This window comes from Triturus cristatus, chromosome 7, assembly GCF_964204655.1.
Source record: "Triturus cristatus chromosome 7, aTriCri1.1, whole genome shotgun sequence".
Taxonomy (NCBI): Eukaryota; Metazoa; Chordata; class Amphibia; order Caudata; family Salamandridae; genus Triturus; species Triturus cristatus.
Genome location: NC_140590.1, coordinates 1,152,645,376 through 1,152,673,039, shown reverse-complemented (window position 1 = coordinate 1,152,673,039; position 27,664 = coordinate 1,152,645,376). Strand labels below are relative to the sequence as shown.

The window sequence follows — 27,664 nt, the reverse complement described above, 5'->3', positions numbered from 1 at the left end:
CCCAGGAACCCAAGCTCAGTTTTCAGAAAGCATTCTACTAGGCTGATGGTAACTGGTTTGGGTGAAAGCCTAGCCCCATTGCATTGTTATCTAGTACTGATCAGCTAAAAGTCTTATCACTGTCTTTTTGCCATTTCCACTAGATCTAAGAATCACGTTTGTCTGGCTTACGGAGGTGTGATCAGGATTAGTGTTGTGGTCACTTGTCTGCATCTAACAGAAGTGGTATCAATTAGATTGGGAGAAAAAACTATGCAAATTGCCTGACCACTTCTATCGACAGGGCATTCTCCAGCGATAACTGGTGCACGCACTTGGAGGCAAAGCTTTGGCATTTTGTGTTTCCCTGTGCGGCAGCTAGATGTGTCATTTGCCCCAGTTCTGAAAAGAAATCTCTATATTTGCTGTTTTAGGTCCCACTTTTGTCAGAGCTTGCTTCGCCTGTTCACTGCTGTATTTTAAATTCCAAGGTAGGTGCTTGGCTACTATCTTTATTCTTTTCTAGATGGCCTACTTCCATATTTCCTGAGCTAGCTGGGACGTCTGTAACCTAGTTCCCCCACCCCTTTCGTTGAGGTAAAGCATCATGGTCAGGTTGTCTATATGTGAACCATTCTTCCCCTGGTCTGAGTTTAGGAAAACTTTAGGGCCAAGAAAATCATCTTCAGTACCAGCATGTTTAAGTTTCACCGCCTCTTCTAGGTGCCGTAGGCCCCTGATGTATAGTTTCCCCCCCATGTGAGTATTTCCCCCCCAACCCTGTGGAATGCGTTTGTGGCGATGGTCACGGACGGAGTTGGTTGTTCTAAAGGACTGTCTACTGCGACTTTCTTTTTGTTAATTTATTGCATCTCTTTGCACCTTCTCTGTGGCAACCACAAGACTTCCAGCTCCCGGAAGCCTATGACCATTGACATTCTAGCCATATCTGGAGTGGTCTCATTAGTAAACTTGCATTGGGTATTTTGAGTATGTAAGAAGTCATCATGACTATTAGATTCTCCACTGCCTTCAATATCAGCGATTGCCCCTTCTAGTAAAGGCAAGTTTGCTTTGTCAGTACCAGAATTTTTTGGAAACAGGGAAGGTATTCGCCTCCATGGTGCATAGTCTTGCTCCCAAAAGAAGCATTTTCTCCGTCCAGTACTGTGAAAGATTTTTCCAGGTTAAAAGAAAACCCCAGTCCGGGCAGTGTCTCCATGACTGTTTATGCTATCCTTCCACTGCCTGAACTATACAGCTTTCACCATCGAGGCGTCCTCATCCAGGTAAAGGCACATGATCTCTTATCTCCTCAAATGTGCAACAACTATAGTAAAAGACTTTGTGAAACCCCTCAAAGTAGTTTTTACCCCAAAGGGCAAGACTGTAAACTGGTAGTGAACCCTGACCGTGACAATCTGCAGGGAGCTGTTGTAATCCTTGTTTATGAGCACATGCAGGTACCCATCCTTATGGTCTATGGTTATTTTATCCCCATTCCACAGACGCGGGCCAACCTCATGCAGCTTTCCCATTCTGGACTTTTCTGTCTTAATGAACTTATTCAAAGCACACAGGTTTAGGATAGGCCTGAATATCTTGTCTGGTTTCGGTACCAGGAAATAGACCGACTAGAACCCATGACCTATCACTTCTTTTGGGACCTTTTCTAGCGAATGTTTGCTTAGAAGGTCACTGACCACTTGCTGCAGATGTAGCATCTTTTTGCTACAAGTTCTTGCATTTGGTCTGATGTTTGGAGGACTTCATAAATGTTCTATACAACAGCCATGTCAATAATGCTTAGAGTGCATTTGTTGGAGGTGATTGCCGTCTATTCCTGGGAAATCCTAGATCCAACCCCATAAGGTAGTTGAGTGAATCAGGTCTTTAGTACCAGGTCACTTGCTTGAGCGCCCTGCTCCTTACAGAGCAGCATCTCTCCCTCTGGCTGTTACTTGATAGTGCTACCTTGGCGTACTAAGGTATTGCCATTCTGATGTCACACTTTAAGAGCTGAGTTGTGGTGAGAAGATGGCACGGAGATGATAAGGTTTCTTGATAGAGGTGGATCGCAGCCTATTTGTGGTTCTTGTCCTCCTCAAAATGCCCTTCAGTACTTTAAGGCATCATCACGGTTATATGTCTGAAGAAAACAAGTTACTTACCTGTAACTGTAGTTCTCCAGTATTGGACCTTTCATAGATTCACATGCCTGAATCATTCCCCGTCGTCGAGACGGGAGTCTCCGGTACATAAAAAAGCTTTGCTTAGTATCATAGCAAACAGAAAAAAGGCCTAGGCCCATTTTCCTTTGCAACCCATAACCTTCGTTATGTAAAAAAGGACTAAACCAGTCCCTGAGCCAATCAGAGCCTCTCACCCTCTAGAACACTCCTGAGAGAACCTTCTGCCCTCAGATTTTCGTGCACTTGTGCAATAACACTCTTTGTGCTAAATCCGAGGTGAGCCTCTCAGGGGAGGAGGGTGGGTTGCATGTGAATCTATGAAAGGTCCAATACTGGAGAACTACAGTTACAGGTAAGTAACTTGTTTTCTTACTCCAGTATTGGAGCCTTTCATAGATTCACATGCCTGAATCAGAATAGCGAGCAGTAAATAAATGCACATTTTTTGTTACCTAGAAAGTGAATCCAGGAAACATATACAGTGTGATAAAAATGGTATCTGTAAACCAAATTCCACCTCTCAAAATTTCTTTGCAAATGGTAATACAATACATAACCATAAAATGTGCCAACGTACATAACAAAGGAAGGAGGGATGGTAAAGAAGGCTCACCGTTACTGGATAAGGTTCCTCAGCACCGCTTCTCCAACTGCCACATCTCTCTCTGTGGCTGCATCCAAGCAGTAATGCCTGGTGAAGGTGTGTGTACTCGTCCAGGTCGCCGCCCTGCAGATATCCTGGATCGGTACTCCTGCAAATAGAGCAGTAGAGGTGGAGACTGCTCTTGTAGAATGAGCACGGACTCGTGCATTCAAAGGTCGGCCAGCTGCCTGATGACAATACCCTATGGCACTTGATATCCATCTGGCAATTCCTCTCTTTGACAAAGGGAAACCCTTTCTGGGTGCGCTGTAGGCCACAAAAAGCTGTGAAGACTTGCGGAAAGGCTTAGTTTTCAGCAAATAGAATTTCAAACAACGCTGGACATCCAGCGAGTGGAGAGCTCTTTCCGCCGCTGTTGATGGTTGTGGAAAAAATCTTTTGAGAATTAAAGGTTCGTTCAAATGAAAGTCAGTTGGAACCTTAGGGATGAATCTTGGATTAGTCCTGAGTATTATCCTGTCCTCCTTGAACTGCAAGAAAGGCTCTTGGATCGTGAGAGCCTGAATTTCTCCCACTCTCCTGGCTGAAGTGAGTGCAATGAGAAGCGCAACTTTCCAGGAAAGAAATTTCAGTTCCGCCCTGTGAATTGGTTCAAAGGGCTGTTTCATCAACTGGGAAAGAACGACATTCAATTGCCAGAGAGGTGGTGGTGGTTTTATTGGAGGAAAAACTCGGAACAGACCTTTCATAAACTGCTTGATGACTCTAGCAGACCACAGAGATGGACCAGAGGCCGTTCTTCTAAAGCGTGAAATTGCAGCTAGATGTACTTTTATAGACGCATGCGCCAAACCAGACTTAGCCAAAAGCAAGAGGTATGGAATAATCTCGTGAGCTTCTGAAAGCAGCGGATGAATGTTAGACCTTTTGCACCATAAACAGAACCTTTTCCATTTCATCCGATATGTCTTGTTTGTACTATCCGCTCTAGCTCTAGATAGAATCTCTCTGCACTCCGTAGGGATATTCAGATGTTGAAATTCACGGTATTCAGGAGCCAGGCTGCTAACTGCAGAGATTTCGGATCCGGATGCAGCACCTCCCCCTGGAACATTGTCAGCAGAGACGGTATCGGCTGCAGGCAAATCGGGCGCTCCTCTGACAGTAGAAGAAGCTCTGCAAACCAATGCTGTCTGGGCCACCACGGAGCTATCAGGATTAACCTGCATGGTTCTTTCTTGATCTTCATAAGAACCCGCGGCAGGAGGGGAATTGGAGGAAAGGCGTAGGCAAAGATGCCTGACCATGCCATCAAAAACGCATTCCCCCAAGATCCCCGTTGGGGAAGCCAGCTTGCGAAGAACCGGCATTTTCTGTTCTCCCTTGTCGCAAAAAGATCTACTATTGGAGTTCCCCATTTCTGGAAGATGTTGTCCAAAATCCCGTTGTCGATTTCCCAATCGTGACAGACAGACTTTAGTCTGCTTAGAGTATCCGCTTTGGTGTTCTGGTCCCCTGGAAGATGTTCCGCTGTAATGGATACTTCGTGTCGTAGAGCCCATTCCCATATCCACTGGGCTTCCCGAGACAGGGAGAGAGATCTTGTGCCTCCCTGTTTGTTCAAATAGTGCATTGCTGTTGTGTTGTCTGTTCTTACCAACACGGCTGCACCTTGAATCCTTGGCAGGAACGCTAACAATGCTAAGCGGACGGCTCTGAGCTCCAAAAGGTTGATATGCAATTGTTGTTCGTCCGCTTTCCAACGACCGCTGACCTGCAGATCCTGAAGGAATGCTCCCCATCCTTCCAAGGATGCATCTGTTGTAATGACCAATGGAGCTGGCTGAGTCAGGAAAGAAAGACCCTGTGAGATGTTTCGTTTTCGGGTCCACCATGTCGCCGCGTGGACCATGATCGGCGTCACTTTGATTATATCCTCGAAGGATCCTGTCGCTTGATGCCACTGAAGATCCAATTGCTCTTGTAACGGACGCATCCGTAGTCTGCAGCAAGGTACGAGGGGAATGCAAGATGACATCGTTCCCAGCAAAGACTTGTACCTGCGTACTGAAAGAGACTTTCTTTTTATAAACGCCTGGGATAGAGATATTATTCCGCGCTGTCTCTCCTCGGAGGGGAACGCTCTGTTTACCTCCGTATCCAGAATCGCTCCCAAGAAAGTTATATTTCTTGAAGGTTGTAGAGTCGACTTCTCCTCGTTTAGAGTGAGGCCTAAACTGGCAAATAGTTCTATGCAAGCCTCTGTTGACAACTGGGCTGACGCTTTCGATGGAGCCTTGACTAGCCAGTCGTCGAGGTAAGGAAACACTTGGTGTTTCTGTCTCCTTAGTACCGCTGCCACTGGAGCCAGACATTTTGTAAAAATCCTCGGGGCCGATTTCAGACCAAAAGGAAGCACCCTGAATTGGTAATGATCTTCGGCCACCACGAACCGAAGGTACTGCCTGTGTGAAGGATGGATTGGAATATGGAAATATGCATCCCGTAAATCCAGTTTGGTCATATAATCCTCTGGGTTTAACAGCAGCAGAATATCCTGGAGGGAAATCATTCTGAAGGTCTGATCCTTGAGGTAAGTATTTAGGGATCTGAGATCCAAAATGGGGCGCCATTGAAGAATGTTTTTCTTGATCAGAAAAAACCGGGAATAAAATCCCCTTCCTTTCTGGGAATTCGGTACCGGTTCTATTGCTCCCTTTCGGAGCATTGTCCGAATTTCTTGACGCATCTGATGCAAATACTTGACCTCTTGAAATCTTGGAGGTGAACAAGGGGGGCTTTCCAGAAATTCTAGAGTATGACCGAATTGAATTATCTGGAGGACCCATTGGTCCGTCGTTATCTGCTGCCAATTTTGATGATGATAGGAAATTCTTCCACCCAGGGGAATATGTGACATATGAGGAGTAAGTGTCACCAGAATGTCATTGTCTTCGGGTGGTGTCTTTCCCTTGACGACCTCCTCGACCTCTAGGAGTAGATTTTGTGAAACCTCCTCTTTGTGAATATTGTTGTTGACGATATGGTTGAGATGATGTGGAGTAGGAAGAATAACGGCCTTGTTGATAACCCCCTCTATAAGAGGGCTGGCCCCTACCACGTGAGCCACGAAAAGGAACTTTCCTATACTGCAATGTTCCCAGAGATTTCGCTGTTTCCGTATCCTTTTTTATACTCTGTAAGGCCTCATCCACATGTTTTCCGAACAGATCTTCCCCATTGAACGGAAGATCCAAGATCTTATTCTGGACTTCAGGCCTAAAAGATGTTGCTCTCAACCATCCTTGTCTGCGCAAAACCGCCGCTCCTCCCAGAGATCTGAAGGCCGTGGTCGCAATGTCCATTGCACAATCTATGACTTCAGCCGAAGTCCTTTCACCCTCCTGGAGGATTTTTCTAGCCTCTTGTCTGTCCGCTTCAGGTATGCTATCAATGTATGGTGATAGGTCGCACCACATCTGCCTATCATACCTGCCCAGGATGGCTAGTGCATTTGCTGCCTTAACCAGAAGAGCAGACATGGACGAAAACCTTTTTCCTGCATTATCCAAGCGCCTACCCTCTCTATCCGGTGGCGTGGAAATTGGAGCAGAGGGATTCCTCGACTTTTGCTGCGCCGCTTGAGTTATAACCGAGTCCGGTTTGGGGTGACCTAATAAACAAGCCGGAGCATCGGAAGGCGCTTTGTATTTTTTGTCCAGCCTAGCCAGCACTGGTGTAACCGTTGCCGGCGTCTCCATCACTTTGAGACCTTCCTCCCATAGATGACTCACAATTGGAAGAGATCTAACAGTCTTGCGAAACGGTTCTTTAAAATCATATAAAAAGCATTCTGCTTTATCTGATGACATACTGAGCACAAATCTCTGCGCGGCTCTTTCCATCAGATTATGGAACCCTCCAATGTCCTCCGGAGGGGAATCCACAGGTCTTGGTGACGGAGATGAAGGGGACGGAATCAAATACTCATCCCATTCCTTACTAGGATCTGTTATCTCCCCTTCCTCCTGCTCTTCATCCTCAGAAGTGTCCAGAGCCGGCTGTGGCAAAGGTGTTAGTGGCCGCGGAACCGGTATCTCCTGTCTTCGCAGTGGTGTACATGGCACAGAGTGCGCCGGAGCCACTGGCATTCTTTGGGTAGACTGAGGCAAAGTATGCCTCTTCTTGTAATCATCCAACATGAACTGCAAATCCGTCAGAAGAGAAGCTGGAACACTCACCATCTCTTCCTGTTCATGTTGTCGGGGGGGGTCCTGATAACCCCCATACTCATCCTCCCAGTCATCCTCCTGACATTTAACGTGCAACTGAGAGGGGCTACTTGCATAGCCAAACGGGCCCTCATTATCCTCTTCCTGCGAATCTTCTTCTTCCAATAAATGGGATGGAACCAGAGGCGTTACCTTACTAGGAGACGTAATATCCGGGGTAATCCTTCTTTTCCTGTCAAAACCCCGCTTTTCCGGGGTTTTTTCCCTCGTCGACGAGCCCGTCGACGAGATTGCCATTTTAACCGCCGTCGACATCGTCGTCGATGCCGTCGTCGACGCTGTAGACATAGTCGTCGTTGCCGCCGTCGACGATGTAGTTGTCACCGTCGTCGACGGTGCCGTCGACGATGTAGTTGTCGTCGTCGTCATTGCCGTCGCCGTCGGCGCTCTCGTCGTCGACACTGCCGTCGACGATGCCATCGTCGACGAGAGTACAGGCTTAATAATGACTTTTACTTCACTCTTCGTCGTCGACGACGCTACCTTCTTCGTCGACGATCCCGTCGACGATGTAGATTTTCCTAATTTCTCCTCAGGTGAAGTAGACGCTGGCTTTTTAAGCGCATGTTTAATTTTAAGGGGTGATTTTGAAGGCTCAGAACTTGTTTTCTTTGGCTGTTCCACCCCTGAAGCATGACCCTTGCTCTCCTTTTCTTTAGTTTTAGGAGATTTTGAGGGACTGCGCTCTGAAGACCCAGCAGTGGTCTTTTTAAGAGCCTTCTCAGGTTTCTCCCCTGAGGTATGAGCCTGAGGAGATCTGTCTCTCTTTTGAGATCTCCTTGAAACATTTGACGCCTCCTCACTGTCACTAGACACGACGTCCTTCCTGGTTTTAAGTTTTTGGAGCCAAATTAGCAGTCTGCCTTCACGATCCCTTAAAGTCTTATTAGAAAAGGTGCGACATACCTTACACTCCTTCGCCTGGTGGTGTGGGTAAAGGCAGTATATACAGTCCTTATGAGGATCATCAGTATATAATCTCTTCTTTGAGCAGGTGGCACAGGCCCTAAACAAGCCTTTCTTTTCTTTATCAGCCATTCTCCTAGATGATGTAGAAATTTCAGTAGAAAAAATCTCCTCAATCTAAAACCAACTGTAGAATTTGAGCAGAGCTCAAAGGAGACTCCCTAGCACAACGTGCGGTAGAAAATCTGAGGGCAGAAGGTTCTCTCAGGAGTGTTCTAGAGGGTGAGAGGCTCTGATTGGCTCAGGGACTGGTTTAGTCCTTTTTTACATAACGAAGGTTATGGGTTGCAAAGGAAAATGGGCCTAGGCCTTTTTTCTGTTTGCTATGATACTAAGCAAAGCTTTTTTATGTACCGGAGACTCCCGTCTCGACGACGGGGAATGATTCAGGCATGTGAATCTATGAAAGGCTCCAATACTGGAGTAACAACTAGTTCCTTTATCACGCCTACCTGAACAACGCGATCTCTGCTACGACCGCTTCTTAACCACAACTAGCTTTACAACGCATTCCTTTACCATGATGTTTTGTGGTAAAGGGCTGCATGGTAAACAGCTATCCATGACTGAGTTTACCGCCCTCCTTCTTCCCGAGCCCTAAATACACCCCCAAACCTCCTTAAAACTACCCCGAACCACCCACCCCTGAAAAACTAACTCAAACCTCCTCCCACCCCCTGAAAACTAACACAAACCCTCCTCCACCCCCGAACCCTCTTACCTGTTCCTGTCAGACGCTCCTCTGAACTCCGCCCTGCCCGAACACTACACAGACTTAACCTTGACCACGCACATGCCGTGGTTAAGGATAAGTCGTTGTTTTGGCAAGTCCTTGTTCGGCTTGCGTGACTCTGGAACTCATTGTTCCGGAGTCGTTGAGGATGATTCACATCCATTGCCTTTGCTGTTTCACGGTCTTTCATTTTTACAATGAATCGTCAACTTCCGGCCCATAAGACATTTTCGCCAGTGAAAGGCATATTTACTACTGCTACCTACACTTCCTACTTGAAACCACAGACTCTCAGCCATATATGCCTTCTTAGAGTGGCCCCTGAAGACAGCTGTCTTATGGATGTATCCACTGCATCCAGCACAGATTTTAGGAAACAGTTGGATATGGTCATGCCTCACTGAATGACCGCTTTTCCAGCTTCTTTTACTGCTCATGGAGGTGTTGCCTTAACTCCACCTCATCCTACTGTTGGTGGCCGTATCTGTTGAGCAGTAGTCAAACACAAAATGAAGACCTTGCCCCCCAATGTAAGATGGAGGTGTAATGTAGAGGGGGAGTGAGTGAAGTTAATAGGCAGGAAATCTCACAGAGGATAACGTAGATGGGAACACATGTTGATGTGTCCACTACATCCCTCCCCCCGCCACCCCCCCCCCACCAAGCCCATTAAGAAGAGAACATATGGTGTCTGGATTGGCTGAGAAGGGTGTGCGACAGGTTGGTTGTGCCCTGGAAAAATCATGACATTTCCTGTACTGTTGATCAAACTGCCTCACAGGGGAAGCTAGGCCAGTAAACGAGCCGTAGTTCTGCTGTTCTTGAGGCTTTCAGAGGAGGTGTCAACCTTCTTTGCGAAAAGCACTTGTCATTGAAGGGCATGTCCTTGGTGGTTGTCTGAATATCACCCAAGTCGTTAGTGAAACACATTCAAGTCTGACAGCACTGCATGAGGACTATGCCCTTGGATCGTGCAAGAGGATCTGCAATTGAGGCCGCACTTCCGGATCTATACAGAGGCAACCAAACCATCTCTCAAAAGACTGGAAAATTGCTTTTTCAGGTGGTCGGGTAGGTTGATGACAGACAAGTTTCCAAGTGGTATTGACCTAGCGGCCCAGGAGACGGATGCTTTCACTGTTAACAGGCAAGGCTGACAAAGGCGTAGACTTTATGACCCAGAGAGTCCACGTTCTTTTGGAGGAGCCTTCGGAAAGGTATTCAGTTTTGAGGTTGAAACTTGGACCATCTGGTCATTGGTGAGGCAGATATCATGAGCAATCTGGGGGCAGGTGTAGGACACCTGCAATTAGTCTGCTGAGTCCTCAATGCAAACAGGATAGGAAGATATATCAATCAGAACTGTAGTTCATTTTAGAATGCGAAGAGTAAATTATTGCTTTTAAAAAGACATGTTTGTTTTTGAGACTGCTCCCTATTTAGCCACGTTACTTGCATTTTCCTTATCAGCGGAGATTTTAAAAACAGTTTGGTACACTTAGCTCATATTTTTAAATTCACTTGGGAGTGTAAACATATAATAGAACGAAAATGTTCAATTATTTTACATTTCTTTTTGCCTTAAATGTTCTTGTTGACCTATATGTTTCAGGGTACTTGCACATGGTTTAGGTTTATTAATTTTATTGGCGATGCCATGCTGGAGAATACATGCATTTCCACTGCTCATTTCGCAAACTGACATACCTTAAGCCTCTAGTAGCAGGTATTAGACACCCAAATAGCACACAGTTATTTTTCTGCAAAAGAAAAAGTGAAATCTACTTCCTAGTAAATAAAACAGCAATTTACAGGGTTCGAAAAGAACTCTAAAGGGATGCATAAGTATCACTAAGCAGCTTATGGTGAATTCCTTGGCATCGGGACACCATCTTTCATTGAAATACCTCCAGAATTCCACCATTGGATTGATTTCTGGTCAGATAATGATAACATAGGCAGCAGAGTGCTCATAACACAGAAGGGACACTATACTTCCAAGCATCATCTTTTAAAAGATGACATCCCATAGAGGACATGTTTTAGGAGGTGCAGCTGCTGTCAAAATTGGTTAACATTTTGCAAGATACTTGCAGAAGCATGAATAGAGAATCATCTTACGCTGTGGCTCCACCATCATCATTGCTTCCTTTTCGGACATCACTAGCTGACAAAACTGATCACCAACGTTGGCAAGAATGTATTTGGATGTCTCCAAGTCAATTCCCTCTGCACAGGCTGAAGTAGGTACCCACAAATTCATTGCATCAGGGTCACTCTGCTGGGGGCTCAGAAAACCCTCGACACGTAACACGCCCTTCCGGGTAAAGACCAGCCTGTAAGACAGAATGTATATTAGTACTGTTGCAAAAAATACGTGAATATCCGGTCTCATGGAGGCGAGCAAGGACGTGTCTTTAGAGGATTCACTGAACATGAGTTAACTAGAACTGATGTGGGAGACAAGCATCACACAAGAGAAAGTGACAGAGGAGGGCTCTGAAGAGTCCCCAACAGAAGACCAAAGATGTGATCTGTAAGACAAGAAGGCCAAACGTGTCTTCTCTGCACAAAAATAAAATATGAAAAAAGGAACCATGCATGAGAGGGAGCACTAAAGGAGAGGGTGCATCTGGGGTGATGGGGGCGGGGGGGAGGGTCGCAAAAGGAGCTCATTTCAGGAGGATGGGAAAGAAATGGCCCTATGCATGGGCAGAATAAAGGTAGGAAGTAAAAGCGATAAAAGACCCTGTAAAGGAGGGAGCAAGAGGACCCCTGTAGGGGAGGAGTAAATAGGACACCAGCACTGCAGGTGCTCCTGCAGGTTGAGAGGTAGGAATGCAGCCCATGAGTTGGACGTGGGAGAAGGGCTAACAACACTGCCAATATATGGGAGGGGGAATGACAGGAAGGCACCATTTGTAATATTTCATGAAGGTCTCAGCCAATTCTCTTACAGAATCGAAGTGTCAAGCTAACCAAAAGCAAAATTATGCCATAAAAAACTGCCAAAGGCAATCAGATTTGAATATTCAAATCTTTAACAGTGAGCACTGTGTGATAAAACAAACACTGGAGAGGTATTATAAAACAAAAGACGCATGTGTACAGTGGAATAACAGTAGCACTGTACATTGCTACTACTTGGTACCAGATCACAAATAACATGAAGAAAAACATAACTACCTTGCTTATCAATCTTTCTGGTAGATTTTCTATCCACCCGTAAATTCCTTACTAGTTGAATACGTCTAAGAGCCAGACAGGGTCCAAACCTTTCCCATAGCTTTCCTGCACCAGTAGGGATGCTGGTTCTACCTCTGCACTGTAATCAACACCAGAGTGACCTCTCAGGAGCCATGTGGCACCCCCACAGTGCACTGACTGCCCAGAGATGAGGAAATAATTATCAATTTGAGGCAGTGCAACAGTCTAAATCGGAACCTTTCTAATGTGGCCTAGGACCACCCTTCTGTATGGGGACAAAGATTAGTAAAGTTTTCTACAAATCGATACTTCCAACTCTAGGGCCCTCACCTGTTCAATAGATTTCAAAGCAGCACCCCTCCCTTAAGGTAGGTCTGAGAAAACGGCCAAAAGAGGAAATCCTGGAGCACACTGAGCATGAGAAATTACCATGCACGCCTCTGAATCCAAACAATGCTTAGCTTAGGTATGAAGGGAAACTTCACTGCACAATAATTCTCAGATGTGAAAACACCGCCGGGCATGTGCTGTCATTGAATACTTACCTCTGGTGAAGTGAGCAAAGATTTGCTTCAGGTGCTACTTTGGGACAAGGGCACAACACATTTGTATACCTGCAACCCCCACATAGAGCTGGCTGTAAGATCTGATCCCATTTGTAAAGTCAATTTAGTAAACGCCCAAACTCCAGGGGTCAAGCCAGTGTAACCTCTACTCTTCGGTATAATGTGGAGGAGGATAAAAACAGACTGTCCAGGTGGAAATGGACCATCACCTTGAGAAGGAGAGCCAGTTTAGTTCAGAGGACTAATTTGTCTGGGGGAAAAGCATGTGAAAGGCAGCAGCACACTCAGTGCCTGCAACTCACTGACAAACCTCACCGAGGTAATGGCTACAGGAATAACCGCCTTAAATTAGAACAATCACAACTAGCAACTTTAAAGAGGCTCATTGGGAGCACCCATCAAAAAAGTCCAAGTCAAGTGCAAGTCCCACAGCAGGATAAGAAATGGAGTTAAGTCAACCCCTTGAAGAACCTCATCTTGATCAGAGCATTGAAAAGCGATGGCTGATCTAAAAGGTAGAGAAATGCCTATAAGGAAGCAATGGTGACAGTACTAAGTGCATAGACCTACTAAGCAAAAGACAGAGCAAAATTGGGGACCTCGGACAGGTGCCCCTTCAAAGCATGCACATTTGCTTTGTGCACCAAGTAACATCTGTTCCACCTTTAGGGGTAGGCCTATCTTGTGGAGATGGACGGACTAACAGAACGACACTCTCCCTGAGGTAGCTGGAATGAACCGAAGTGTCCCGGCGCAAATTCTAAGCATAAAGGTGGAGGATCTGGAGATTCAGATGCAGTACCTGCTCCTCAGACTGGGAAAATTGGGTACAGCTTGATCGGAAAAGAGTAGGTGACACCGGAGGTCTTCCATGGCTTCCTGCAAGAGATACTGGCGAGCACAGAAAAGTGGGCAGTGAATGTATTACTGAGTGGTGCAGAGGACTACCCGAGTTGTGCACCACAGAGCAAAGATTATCTACACCACCTTCAGATGAAGATGCCTCTAGTGGTCAGCAGGATGACGCAGACTGACACTGCCAGCTCTGAAGTTGGGAGAGCCAGCTGGAGGGTTGGTAACTAGCTTGGTCCCAAGCTGGTGCGCCAATGGCAAGACCATTAACATTTCTCAACAGAGAACAGAAAGACCAAATTCTCAGTTTGTTGATGTACTACATTGTGGTTGAGTTGTACGTCAAGATCTGGATGGACTTACCACAAATGAAAGTAATAATGCCCTGGTGAAGAACCTTCAGGACAAACATTTGAGCACCCTAACAAAACACTGGAATCATATCTTGCGTGTCCAGATCCTCTCTGCAGGAGGGAAAGCTTGTGAAGATGCTGTGCCCAGTACTGCCCCTATGAACAGGAGGCACTGAAAATAACTAGGCGATACTTGGGTATGTTGATGGTAAATCTCAAGTCAAACAGCAGGGAGGCTGTTGTTTGCAACAAACTGACATTGAGCAGCCAGTCACTCATGTATGGGAACAGCATGACCCCCCCAACCTTCTTGGATGAGCAGCAACCACTACCATCACCTTTATTAACATGCATTTGCAATGCAATAGGTCTCGCAGTTACGAGAGTTTAATCTATTGGCATTGTAAATAACAATGCCTTTTATTTATGTTTTTAAAACAAAAACAAAAATAAGACATTATTTGCAATGTCAATAGCTCAAACGCGTGTAAATTTGAGACCTATTGCATTGCAAATGCTTCTTGTTAAACGTGTCGCAACACCTGGCACACATTAACGGTGAAATATCATGCATACTCTACCTGAAAACAAGCAAAACAGAAAGCAGCTCCACATACGGGCTGCGGAGGAGAACTGGGAGGGCGAGGTCTGCCCGCACATGCGCGGTACCTGTAACTTTCGCGTGCCCAGTGGTGGCACGTGCAGCCGGTGCAGGCAGCGCCTGTCCCCTTCCGGTGCTCCCTTGGTGAAGAGGGAGCCCCGGCGCCAGAGAGGAAGTGCGGGAGCTGAAGTCCTGGGTCCCAGGAGGGGGCCCGGGTGAAGAGCGGTAGATAGCAGATAGGTAGATAGAGAGCCCCGCGTCGTGCTGGTAGAATTATAGAGGAGCTGGAGTGCTACGGAAGCGCGCCGCAGCCAGCTGCTATTCAGGAGGATGGCTCCCGTACACCGGGTGAGTGGGGGATTCTCCATTTGTCCAGTGGGTGTGTCGATGAAGGCACAGTGTCAATGTTTATTTCCTGAGCGGACCCGCCGTTGCGGGCCGCTCCAACGATGGGGCGAGTTTAATAAAAAGAACAACGTGAAAGTGAAACTGCATGCTGGCTTGCGAGGACAGAACGGGGACAGGAGATATGCACACCGCGTGGCTGTAAGTGCATACACAGGCTCCAATCCGCCAAAAGCCTGCGCGTGCCCATCTCCTGTCCCACTTCCGAGGCAAGTCAGCAACAATAGATCTCGCTGGCGACAGCGCTTCGCACTGCTTTCGCCAGGCGAGACCTAAAAATTGAGGAGCGGATCTTACTCGGAGCGGGAGGATCGTGAACTGGTAGGGAGTGGAGCCTATCAGGAGTCACAAGTACAGCCTGTAGGACTGCAGGATCGATATGTGGAAATACTCCTCTTGCAAATCTAAAGACACCATTCCGTCTTCACCTTTGACCCCCAATAAAACCTGAGCCAGGGTCAACAATGTGAAAGCTTTCCATCATAGAAACAAGTTCAAAGCACAAAGCTAAACCTCTCTGAAGAGCTTTAAGTAGAGCCGAACACTGTGTCTGGAGCTGCTTTTACTAATTTCAGGTTGGCTTGGTTGGTATATCACCAATTCAAAGCTGTAATACTGTGCCTGGAGTGGTAAATGGCTTTTGTCATTTTAAAGCTCAGCATGGACAGCACTGTGCTAGTCCTCTGCTTAAAGACTTTGCTGTTGAAATGGCATAAGACTTTGTCCCTTTCTAAACAGCGTGGATGGCACTATGATAATACTATACTTAAAGACTTTGATAAAGAAGCATTGGCATAGCCAATAGGTCTCACCTTTGGAACCTTATAAGTGTTTAGCCAGAGATATTGGCAACATTTTGAAGGTATGTTATAGAGCAATGTAGCTGTTGTGTTTAGTACTGTAAAGTTTGTGTGCAAGTTGTGCTTGGTGTAGTGAAGTAAGGGCACTGGCATGGTGTGGAATGTAGTGGTGAGGTGAGATATGATGTGTGTTGGTGGGATGTATGTGTGTATATATCATAACAGACTTTGAGATTACAATGCTGAGTACCTCACATATTTCTTCATTTAATGAAATACCTTTAGAAATGAAATCTGAGGGGAAAAAAATTGTGATTTGTCAGGCTGGCCATGAGATAGCAAGGAATAAACATTAAAAGGCAGTAGGGCACCCTATACGGTACTGTACATCTCAGGACCCCATCTATCCCCCTAAATGTTGTATTATTCGAGCATTTGTGTTGCACACTGCAAATATTTTTGTTATCCATAGTGATTTTGTAGCATGGTAACTAATATGAATGTGTTCGCTCTGCAAGCAGGCTATAACATTATATAACAAAAAATTGAAATTCATAAATTATGTTTTTTTTATTAAATCTCATAACTAATTTGGAAAGAACATTAATACTCCAGAACACATTACATGATTCCATTCAATTCATTTTTATTGAAGAGCGGAGTTATTTTTATTGTGCTACGATTATTTAAGCTCCTTAACATATATGTTTCAATAACTTTTTGATGTTTTCCTTTAGAATATTTTGCAGTGGCCATAGTCCGGACTAAAAATGTCCCACAGGGCCACGCATACGCCTGCTCCCTAGCCAGATCGTGAAGACCTAAGAACCCAGGGAAGGCACTCGTCCACAGGAATGGTATTTACCAAAAGCAGATGCACCACACAAAATGGAATCTATTCACAACAGGAAACAGACCAGGAGAGAAAGCCCGCAATATTTCCTCCTCGTTCACTCCGTGGCCCAGGCACAGATTTGTTTAATGTAATGTCACATCACGTGGGCCTACCCTAGTTTAACACGGACTGAAGTATGTGGCACTGCCGGAAGTGGAAATCCGAGAAACCATGCATTTCCTTGCAGCGCTGCTGAATGCCCTTTACAAAGCCTGACTGATCACCTATCTGCTGCTTATTGCTATATCTGGGTGTTACACTGGTACTAATGAGGTGAATCCAAAGCTTAGACAGTGTTAGCATGCTTACAAAATGGCAAAATAATTAAGTAATACCGTCACAAAATGTGCGGCATTGTGCCTCGTAATTTGCCTTCTCTTGCCACATAATTTACTCAACCCTGCTGCATATTTGCCATCCCCTGCCACATAATTCCGATGGCCCCGATTACCCTCTCACACAGTAGGGACCTATTCACGTCGGTCTTTTTTTTTGTTTGTTTTTTTAAATCAGGCTGTACTGCAGAAGTGCAATCACATGCATATTCAATAATTCAGCTGTTGCTATGCAATTAGTCTTTTCAATACTGGCCACAGAGAAAAGCCGTTCATAGCAGACTGCTGCAATGCTAACAACAGCAAATAGACTAGAGTGGAATATGTATGAGGTCAAACGGTCCGACTCCGCTCCCTACAGCAGTGTTAAGCAGCATCTTGCACTTTGACGGTGAAAGTGCAAGATGCTGCTTGAGGCTGCTGGAGAAACCGGAGACAGTGGCTTGCGCTCCTGTTTGATTAATTACGTGACCAGCCCCATGGAGTGTATGGATTGCTCCTTTTTACCAACTTCCATGTACCTCGCCGGCCATTGTATACACACTGGTAACGCTCCAGAAGTGGAAGCATAGTGTACTATGGTATACACACGGGTAATGCTCCGAATGTAAAAGCCTAGTGTGCCATGGTATATACACGGTAATGCTCCGGAAGTGGAAGCGTAGTGTGTCATGGTATACACATCGGTAATACTCCGGAAGTAAAAGCCTAGTGTGCCTAGGTATACACACCGGTAATGTTCCGGAATTGGAAGCATAGTGTCCATGGTATACCCACCGATAATGCTCCGGAAGTGGAAGCGTAGTGTGCTATGGTCTACACACCGGTAATGCTCCGGAAGTGGAAGCGTAGTGTGCCATGGTATACACACCAGTAATACTCCGGAAGTAAAAGCCTTGTGTGCCATGGTATACACCGGTAATGCTCCGGAACTGGAAGCGTAGTGTGCCGGAAGTGGAGCATTTTCAGTAATCAAGTGGAAGCGTAGTGTGCTATGGTATGCACACCAGTAATGCTTCAGAAGCATAGTGTGCCATGGTGTAAACACCAGTAATGCTCCGGAAGTGGAACCGTAATGTACCATGATAAACAACGGTAATGCTGCAGAAATGGACATGTAGTGTGCCATGGTAAACACACCAGTAATATTCCGCAAATGGAAGCCTAGTGTGCCATGGTATACACACAGGTAATGCTGCGGAAGAGGAAGCGTAGTGTCCATGGTATACACATCGGTAATGCTCCAGAAGTGGAAGCGAATATGCTACTTACCAGTATGCACCTGTTCTTGGCATGTAGGGCTGCTGACATTCATATCTGTGCATAGATCGCTGCCTAGTGTTGGGTCCGGATGATTGCACATTGTTGTCCTGGAAGAGTCTTTGAAGTATCACGAGATAGGTGGCTCCTCCCCTGGACTACAGTGCGCATGGGCATCCTCTCCATCCTCAGATTGTTTTTTTCCATTGTGGCAGTGATGGAGTAGATACAGTAAGTGATGACCATGCTATACAGTAAGTCTGAGTGCTGCAGCCACCACAGGCGCCGGGGAGGAGGGTGGGCGATATGAATGTCAGCAGCCCTACATGCCAAGAACAGATGCATACTGGTAAGTAGCATATTCGGTTCGAGGCATGTGGGCTGCTGAATTCATATCTGTGCATAGATTACATAGCAGTCCCTCCATTAGCGCCGGCTACCTGTGCCAGCTGCAGCAGTCTGAAAAAGGGTCTTGAGAACAGCCTGTCCTACAGATGCCTGCTGTTTTGAATATACATCTACACAGTAGTGTTTGGTAAATGTATGTATAGTGGACCATGTGGATGCTCTACAAATGTCCTCTAAAGGGATGTTCCCTAGGAAAGCCATGGACGCCCATAACTTTCGTGTTGAGTGGGCTCTTGGAGGAATCGTTAATGTGCGTTTAGCTTTTTTATAGCAAATTTGAATACATGTAACGATCCATCTGGCTATCCCTGCTTTGGAAATGGCGTTGACCTTGTGTTGTGGAGAAAAGGCAACAAACAATTGTTTTGTTTTCCTAAAATCCTTTGTTCTGTCTATATAGCACATGAGGGCCCTCTTAACATCTAGTGTATGGAGCATTCTCTCTGCGACATTTTCTGGATTTGGAAAGAAAACAGGCAGTTCAATAGTCTGATTCATGTGGAACTGCGTTATCACTTTAGGCATGAATGTGGGGTTGGTACGTAGTACGACCCAGTTTGCGTGAACCTGTATGAATGGCTCTTGAATGGTTAGTGCCTGGAGTTCACTAACTCTTCTCAACAAAGTGATTGCCACTAAGAAAGCTACTTTCCAGGTGAGGAATTGAATCTCACCTGAATGTAGAGGTTCAAAAGGCGGACCCATCAATCTGGTGAGGACTACATTTAGGTTCCACACTGGTGCCGGTGGGTGTCTTGGAGGAATCACTCTTTTGAGTCCCTCTAAAAAGGCTTTGATGGCAGGCACTCTGAATAATGAGAGGGGTTGCCTGTTCTGAAGATAGGCTGCTATTGCGGTTAGATGTATACGTATGGAGCTGTATGCCAGATTGCACCGGTATAAGTGTAACAGGTAACTGCTGATGTTCTGAATGGATGCATCCAGCGGATTAACGTCATTGTTTTAACAGTAAATGACAAATCTTTTCCATTTAGCCCCATAGCAAGCTCTGGTCGTGGGTTTCCTGGCCTCCTTGATGATATTCATACATTCTGGAGGCAGGTTCAGGTAGCCAAACTCGAAGACTTCAGGAGTCAGATCGCCAGGTTTAGCTGTTGCGTATCTGGGTGCTGAATTTCGCCATTGTTCTGCGTTAAAAGTTTGGGTGTTAGCTGCAGTCTTTGATGCGGTACCACGGAAAGTTCTAGAAACGTGGTGTACTATGGCTGGCGTGCCCACGTTGGAGCAACCAGGATGAGTGTTATCGAGTGTTGCCTTAGTTTGCGTGCGACTAGCGGTATTAATGGCGCTGGGGGAAAAGCGTACGCAAATCTGCCTGACCAGTTCATCCATATCGCATTGCCCTGCGACTGTGGATGGGGGAACCTGGCGGCAAAGCTTTGGCATTTTGCGTTCTCCCTTGTGGCGAATAGGTCTATCTCTGGATGACCCCACTGCTGGAAGTACGGCTGGAGTACTGATGGGTGTAACTCCCACTCGTGCATCTGGTGGCTGTGTCTGCTGAGCAGATCCGCCATCTGGTTGTCCTTGCCCAGGAGGTGTTCCGCCATGAGGAACATGTTCCTCTGAATGGCCCACTTCCACATGCTCTGAGACAGATGAGACAACTGTGGAGAGTGTGTTCCTCCCTGCTTCTGTATGTAGTACATGGCAGTCATGTTGTCCGTCCGGATCAACACGACTTTGTTGCACAAGTGTACTTTGAATGCCTTCATTGCCAGGAAGATTGCCATCAGTTCCAGAAGGTTGATGTGCATCTTCTTTTGCTGTGTTGTCCATAGTCCCTGCACTGTGTAAGTGAGTACATGAGCTCCCCATCCCTGGAGAGACGCGTCCGCTTTCAGTATTATTTGTGGAACAGGCTCTTGGAACGGTCGGCCCTTGCAAAGGTTTTGTGGATTCCACCAATGCAGAGAGTTGTATGCCCGACCGCTCACCAACACTAGGTCTTTCAACTGTCCTTGAGTCCGATTCCATTGACGTGCCAAGCACTCCTGCAGCGGGCGCATATGTAGTCTCGCGTGCGGGACTATGAAGATGCAGGAGGCCATCATGCCTATCAACTGCATGAACACTCGCGCTGGAAGGGAGTGTTGAGGTCTGAACTTTGTTATCAGCAGTTGCATGCTGTTGATCCTCACTAAATTTGGCTGAGCAGTGGCTGCCAGAGTGTCTATGGTCGCGCCCAGGTACTGCCATACGTGGGCGGGTTGAAGATGTGATTTTGATAATTCAGTGAGAATCCCAGACTGTGAAGAAGGTGAATGGTGTGGGATATGTGGCTGGCACACTGCTGGGCTGACTTTGCCTGAATAAGCCAGTCGTCCAGGTAAGGGAAGACGTGAATGTGCTGTCTCCGTAAGTGTGCAGCCACTGTCGCTAGGCACTTGGTAAAGACCCTGGGCGCTGTTGTTACTCCGAAAGGGAGGGCTTTGAACTGATAATGTTGATCCTGAATAGTGAACCTGCGATATTTTCTGTGTGATGGGTGCATGGGTATGTGGAAATACGCATCTTTCAAATCTAGTGTTGCTAGGAAGTCTCCCTGACTGAGTAACGGCAGAACCTGCTGGAGGGTGAGCATATGAAAATGCTCTGACAGAATGTATTGGTTGAGAGGTCTTAGGTCCAGTATAGGTCTCAAAGACCCGTCCTGTTTTGGGATTAAGTACAGAGAGTACACCCCTGACCCACGTTGTTCTACAGGAACGAGCTCTATGGCTCCTTTCTGCAGCATACTTAGTACTTCCTGCTGCAATAATGTCAAGTGCTCTGCAGACATAGGACGGTGTCTTGGTGGTATGTTGGGTGGATTGGATGTTAATTCCAGACAATAACCGTACTGGACAATTTTTCTGACCCACCTGTCTGTGGTGATGGATCTCCAGACTGGCAGGAACTGTTGGAGTCTCCCCCCGACTGGTGTTATGTGGTCGGGGGGCAGTGACAAGACGTCACTGTTTGTTATTGGCGGAGGACCTGGTGTTGTTGTTTCCTCGTCCTCTGCCTTTGGTGCTGGATCCACGATATCCACCCCTATTGGTCTTATTATAGGTACTCTGGGTGCCTCCTTTATTGTGCTGCTGCTGGGTCCCCTGACCTCTAGCTGCTCCTCTATTCCCGGGGCGACGAAAGGAGCCACTCCGAAACTGTTGCGACTGTAGAGCCGCCATAGATTTTGCAGTTTGTGTCCTTTTTAATCTTTTCTAGTGTAGTATCAACCTCGGGGACAAATAAAAAGTCTGGGTTGACTGGTTGATTCAAGATATTAGTTTGACTTTCAGGTTTGAAACCTGATATTCTCAACCATGCGTGCCTCCTTAACATCACACTAGTGTTGATTGCCCTAGCTGCAGTGTCAGCTGCATCTAGTGCGCATTTGATGGACGCATTTGTAATGAGTTTTCCCTCTCTGATGAGGAGCTCCGCTCCATCTTTGTAGTCATCTGGTAGGTGTTCTATTAGTGTTTCTAGGGTATCGAAGTGTGACCTGTCGTATCTGGCCAGGAGTGCCCGAGTGTTGGCAATGCGCCAGATGTTTGCTGCTTGTGCTGCTATCCTTTTTCCCGATGTTTCTAGCACTTTGGACTCCTTGTCTGGAGGAGGAGCATCACCGGTAGTTTGCGAGTTAGCTCTTTTGCGAGCATTAGAAACTACCATAGAGTCCAACGGCAATTGACCCTTAATGTACATTGGGTCTCCTGGGGCTGGTTTGTATTTTTTTTCTATTCTTGGGTTCAATACCCGTGCTCTGGTTGTCTCCTTAAAGATGTCCTTAGTATGTTTAATAACCCCTTTTAGCATTGGTAGAGTCTTGACTGTTCTTTCTGATGTTGAGAACGTGTCCACCAAGAAATCCTCTTCCACCGAGTCAGAATGAAGTTCCACTCCGTGATTGGCCGCCGCTCTTTCAATGAGGGCGTTAAAAGCAGCAGTATCTTCATTGGGAGATGTTTTTATATTATAAATATGAGTGTCAGGAGCATTTTGTGGGTCTCCTGGGTCATTAGCGTCTCCCCATGCTTGATCCTGGTCTTGTTGTTGTTCATCAGGGTCAATATCCCCAGGATAAGTGGTATCCTCATGATAGCCCTCTCCTGCATCCGCCTCCGAGTGTGCGGGAGAAAAGGATTGTGGTTCCTGATGATATGTTTGGTAAGGTTCCACAAGCACTGGTGTCGAACCTGACGCTATTTTATTTTTCAGTGGAATTTTGTATGATTCCAAAGGCTTTTCTGGGACAATTTTCTGCTTGCGGAACAACAGTCTACCAGTGTCTACGTCGATAAACTGGTCCTGTGAGTCTTCGACATCTGTCTTTCCTGTCGACACTGTTTGTGGTTGTTCGAGAGTGTCCCGTTCCCTGATGCGCTTTAGGGACTCCGATACCATTTGCAACGTGAATGTCGACGGTGCTTTCGATCCGACAGGCTCTTTGGAGACCGGCCTCGACGCGGTCTCCGGTTTTTTTCCTGTCTTCGGGGCTTCGATCTGCTCAGCACTCCTCGGTGTTGATGTAGTCGGTTCAACCACCTTGACCTTGGTCTTTGGTGCCCCAACCTTCGGTGCCATAGGCCTCTGCGGCTTCTCGGGACAGAGGGCCTTCATTTGTTTCTTGGTGCCGAAGTCCTTTTTCGGTTTCTCGGTACCGAAGTCCTTCCTTGGTTTGTCGGCTCCGATGTCCTTCTTCGGTGTCGACGGATTGGAAGGTTTCGATGCCTTCGATCCGACCTGAACCAGTTGCACTTTCGGTTTCGATTTGACCGGTGCAGGTTTTGGTTTCGATTTCACGGAATCGACTCCAGTCTTTTTTGATATTTCTGGCTCTTTTGAAATGTTCGAAGCCGGGCCTTTATGCGGGGCTGTAGAACGATCCGACCGATCTCGGGTAAGGCCCGCAGGCGATCCCTCGACCTGAGCCTTATCAAGACTATCTCCCTCGGCCTCCGCATCGACGGATTGGCCTAGCTCCTCGCCTGAGCTATCTTCCTCGGCCCCAAGGGCCTCCTCGTCGTCTCCTACCTCGTCGACGACGTCTTCTTCCCCGAAGATCTCCTCATCTTCGTCGTCATATTGGAAGTCATGCTCTGAAGCAGGGTCCGAGTGGTCTTGAACATCCTGCTCTTACCTCTTCGACGCTCTCGGTTTCTTCGTCCTCGATACTGAAGATGTTAACCTGGTTAGGCACCGATTTCTTGGCCTCCAATCGAGCCGCTCGTCGATTCCGAAGGGTCTTCTTCGACCGGAACCGGGCGCAGGCCATACATTTGGTCTCATCATGATCCGGTGATAAACATTTGTTACACACTGGATGGACATCGACGTGTGGATATTTTGCGTGACATAGAGGGAATCTTTTGAAGGGAGTCCTCGATTCCATCTTCGGACGTCGATCGATGTTCGGACCGAAACACGATCCGATAAAGGTGAATAAGTTCGAAAACAAGTCTAATAATCTATCGATACCGAACGCAAACGATACCGACGATATCTAAAGGCTTTTGGACTTAAATAAAGTTTTCCTAACTTGGGCTAAGATAAGCACATCCGAGCCCAATGGCGGAAAAAAACAATCTGAGGATGGAGAGGATGCCCATGCGCACTGTAGTCCAGGGGAGGAGCCACCTATCTCGTGATACTTCGAAGACTCTTCCAGGACAACAATGTGCAATCATCCGGACCCAAAACTAGGCGGCGATCTATGCACAGATATGAATTCAGCAGCCCACATGCCTCGAACTTATGCGTTCTCATAACCCTTTTAGTGAGAAGCTGTTAAGCTGTGTTTAGCACAGATTGCTTGTCTACAACAAATGTCCCCATATTTTCATTTCTATTCTGCTTTGCTCTATGCTTTATTTTAATGCCATGCACAACTTATCCAAAATAGAAATGTATTTACAGTGAAAATAGCATCCCTCCATGTACTGGTTTCTAACTCCGTAAGAACAAGCAATTCTACAAAGGAACCTACAGCATACAAAACCCGTCAGGTCCACTCAAGTAATCACATGCACTGTATTAAACTACCAAGATCTTAGCTTGACCCTCCTTTTCCTGAGGAAACTAGGGAAGATCCAACAGCAAAACCTAAAATTTGGGCTGGGAATCTCCGCACTGACTTTCTGAATAATCTATCCAGAAAAGCAAAGACCACAGAGAAGGCCAATAAGACTAATGTTCATTCACCAGTCACATAAAGAGGTTTAGTACCTGCGAAAGTGGAAAAAGCGGCAGGCTACAGTCGAGTCATCTTGGTCCTGCTCTTTAAACTTGCGGTAGCGCTCCAAGCGACATTCTCGACATTTGTGCAAGTGAGGAGCCACATTGATGCACGATCCATCCTGAAGGAAGGGTTCTCCAGACTGTTTCAGCTTTCTCACTTTAGTCATATCTTTCAGAACAGATTGTCCAACTGCAGAAAGAGGTAAAGTGATTCTTATAAATAACTTCTTTCACATAAACAACCGACTGAGAACCACCACTAGATTGTAGGTGCATGCACAGAATGTAAATCTTTAACATTCATGTTGTAAAATCAACAGAGTCAACATAAATCAAATAGCCAAGGGATAGGAAACGGGCAGCAGGGTTTACTATGAACCAGCAACAAAAAGCTTCCATCAGCTGGCTTATCATGCCAACATTCTCCTCTACCCTGTGCTCCCCATTCATACTATCAGTCAGCAGACCAAATTATTTGTAAGACGACTGCAAATAAAAAAAAACTTTATCTACCTTGAAAACCTTTCATTCAATTGGCAAAAGGGGAGAGGAAAAAATTAAACTAAACACTGTCCACAGCCTTTAGAGGGTTAACTGGTCGAGTTTTTTGAGGGGAAGTCGTGGGGAGGGCAGACAAAAAAGTCAGTCATCTTTGGTAAAGCTCTTTGTGATAGTGACTAACTGCAGATTACTCACCTTTTGAATATTCCCCAGGCATTTGAGTGGATCCAGAACCTTTTCCAGCAGTACCCTTGCACACCTGTAGACAGTGCCATGCAGCTACGCGCTGAAGCCATTCCACTAGGGAAACTTTGTGTGGGCCCTATATATGCAGCCCTCCAGTGACCTAACATCAGTTGCTTTCAAAGCCGTCGTGCCCCCAGATGCAGGGATCCAAAAGTAGGGGTGGCCAGACCTCAAGGAATTTGACTCAGCGGAATTCCACGCAGTTATATAAAAACTTCGGAGTTCCACCAACAGGAGGAAATAGGCATGTCATGCAGTGATTTAGCACCAAGAGCACGTTCCACACTGAATAGTCAGCGTGAACGACACTATGCAGCACGCCAGAGGGCGCAGCTACTAGAGGTAAAATTGCTGCTGCTCTAGTAGATTTCCTACTCAAGCTGCAGCCTTCTGACCACAAATGGTAGAAACATCTTGCCGGATGTCCTCCTAGCGACAGGAAATCGCGCGAGGAGATTTTAAATTTGGCTTGCCTACTGACCGTTCTTGAGCCAAGTGCAAGAAAATCGCACCCCGTGGCGAAATTTGGCCGAAGAGGCACTCTTGTAACGGCGGTATGGAATATTTCGGCCACCCCTACCCAGAAGTAAATTAGTTGTGACAAGTGTGCAGATGACTATACTTGAGACCTTAATAATGGATGGAGTCAAATTCACAGAATGGGGAGGATGGAAGGGTCGGGTGAGGAATCTTCAGTTACAGTCTCTTCCAGAAGGAGCATTGCCAAAGAGAAGTGACTTATTCTTCTGACAAACTTCTGACAGCAGATTCCTCACCTTTTGAATGTATACCAAAGCAGTAGTACCTATGTGGAGGTTGATGTGTGAACAGACTCATCTTAAAGTCCTGCAGGAAAATGTGGGCAGAATTCCCCTGTAAGCGAACTTGACTTTTTATAGAGTAGTGGTTTGTGGGTGTGATGTGTGTAGTTAATGCCTGAAGTTCACCAACTCTCCTAGAATTAAGTCATTGCAATGAGAAAAGAAACCTTCCATGAAAGGAATTGTAATTGACACCTGTGCATTGGTTCAAAAGGTGGACCCATTAGCCTTGTAAGGACTATGTTTAAGTTTCATACAGGTGCAGGTGGGACTCTTGGTGGTATCCCCGTTTTTAATCCTTCCATAAAGGCTTTAATCACAGCGACTCTGAATAGAGAGGAGTGTTATCTGTTTTGTAAGTATGCAGCTGCTGCTGCTAGATGTAAGCAAATGGATGTATAAGCTAGTCCAGATTGCTGTAAATGTAACAGATAGCAGATGATGTTTTGCACAGAAGCTTCAAGAGGATTGATATGGTTATTGTTGCAATAAATAACAAACCGTTTCCATCTTGCTGCATAAGATGCCGCAGTAGTAGGTTTTCTAGCCTATATTAGGATATTCATACAGTCTGGTGGTAATTGTAAATAACCAAACTCTATGACTTCAGGAGCCAAATCGCCAGGTTGAGTTCTTTGGGATTTGGATGTCTGATTTCTCCATGGCTTGGCGTCAGGAGACTGGAGTGGAGATGTAGCTTTTGGTGTGGAACTACTGAGAGCTCCAGCAGGGTGGTGAACCAAGGTTGACGTGCCCATGTGGGCGCTATGGGAATTAGTTTGAGGGATCTTTGTATGAGTTTTCAACTATCAACGCAATGAGTGGGACAGGCGGAAAAGGGTAGCCAAATATACCTGACCAGTTCACACATTGGACATTGCCTTTGGAGAGCGGGTGTAGGAACCTGGAGGTGAAGCTTGAGCATTTTGAGCTGTGGCGAACAGGTCTATGTGAGGAAATCACCATTCCTGAAAGTAGGGGAGGAGAATTTGGGGAATAAGTGCCCACTCATGGATTTGCTGTCTCTGCTAAGAAGGTCTGCAATCTGATTGCTTACTCCTGAAGATGTTCTGCCAGGAGCTAAATCTTGTGGTGTATAGACCATTTCCAAATGGCTTTTGCTAGGCGAGACAGTTGGAGAGTGTGTGTCCCCCCCCTTGTTTCTGTATATAATATATAGCTGTCACGTTGTCTGTGCAGACTCGGACAACTTTGCCTGTGAGGTGAATTTGAAAAGCTAGTAGCTCTAGGTGATTTATATTGACACTCTTGTACTTTAGATTCCACAACCTTTGGATTGTGTGATTGTGTAGGTGAGCACCCCAACCTGTGCACGATGCATCTGCTGTTGGCACTGTCTGTGGAACAGTGTCGATGAAAGGCCGCCCTTTGAATACACTTT

At 46.3% G+C, this 27,664-nt stretch overlaps 1 protein-coding gene across 1 annotated transcript in view; it reads right to left on the bottom strand.

The window, feature by feature from the left end:
* The window catches only part of KDM3B (lysine demethylase 3B), an 867,558-nt gene that overhangs the window by 612,557 nt on the left and 227,337 nt on the right, over positions 1–27,664 (bottom strand). Inside the window, exons 9-10 of the mRNA XM_085618404.1 lie at positions 24,683–24,884; positions 10,888–11,102 (exon numbers count right to left, since the gene is read on the bottom strand). Of these exons, the coding sequence (XP_085474530.1) occupies positions 10,888–11,102; positions 24,683–24,884 (417 nt within the window). The remainder of the gene's footprint in view (positions 1–10,887; positions 11,103–24,682; positions 24,885–27,664) is intronic.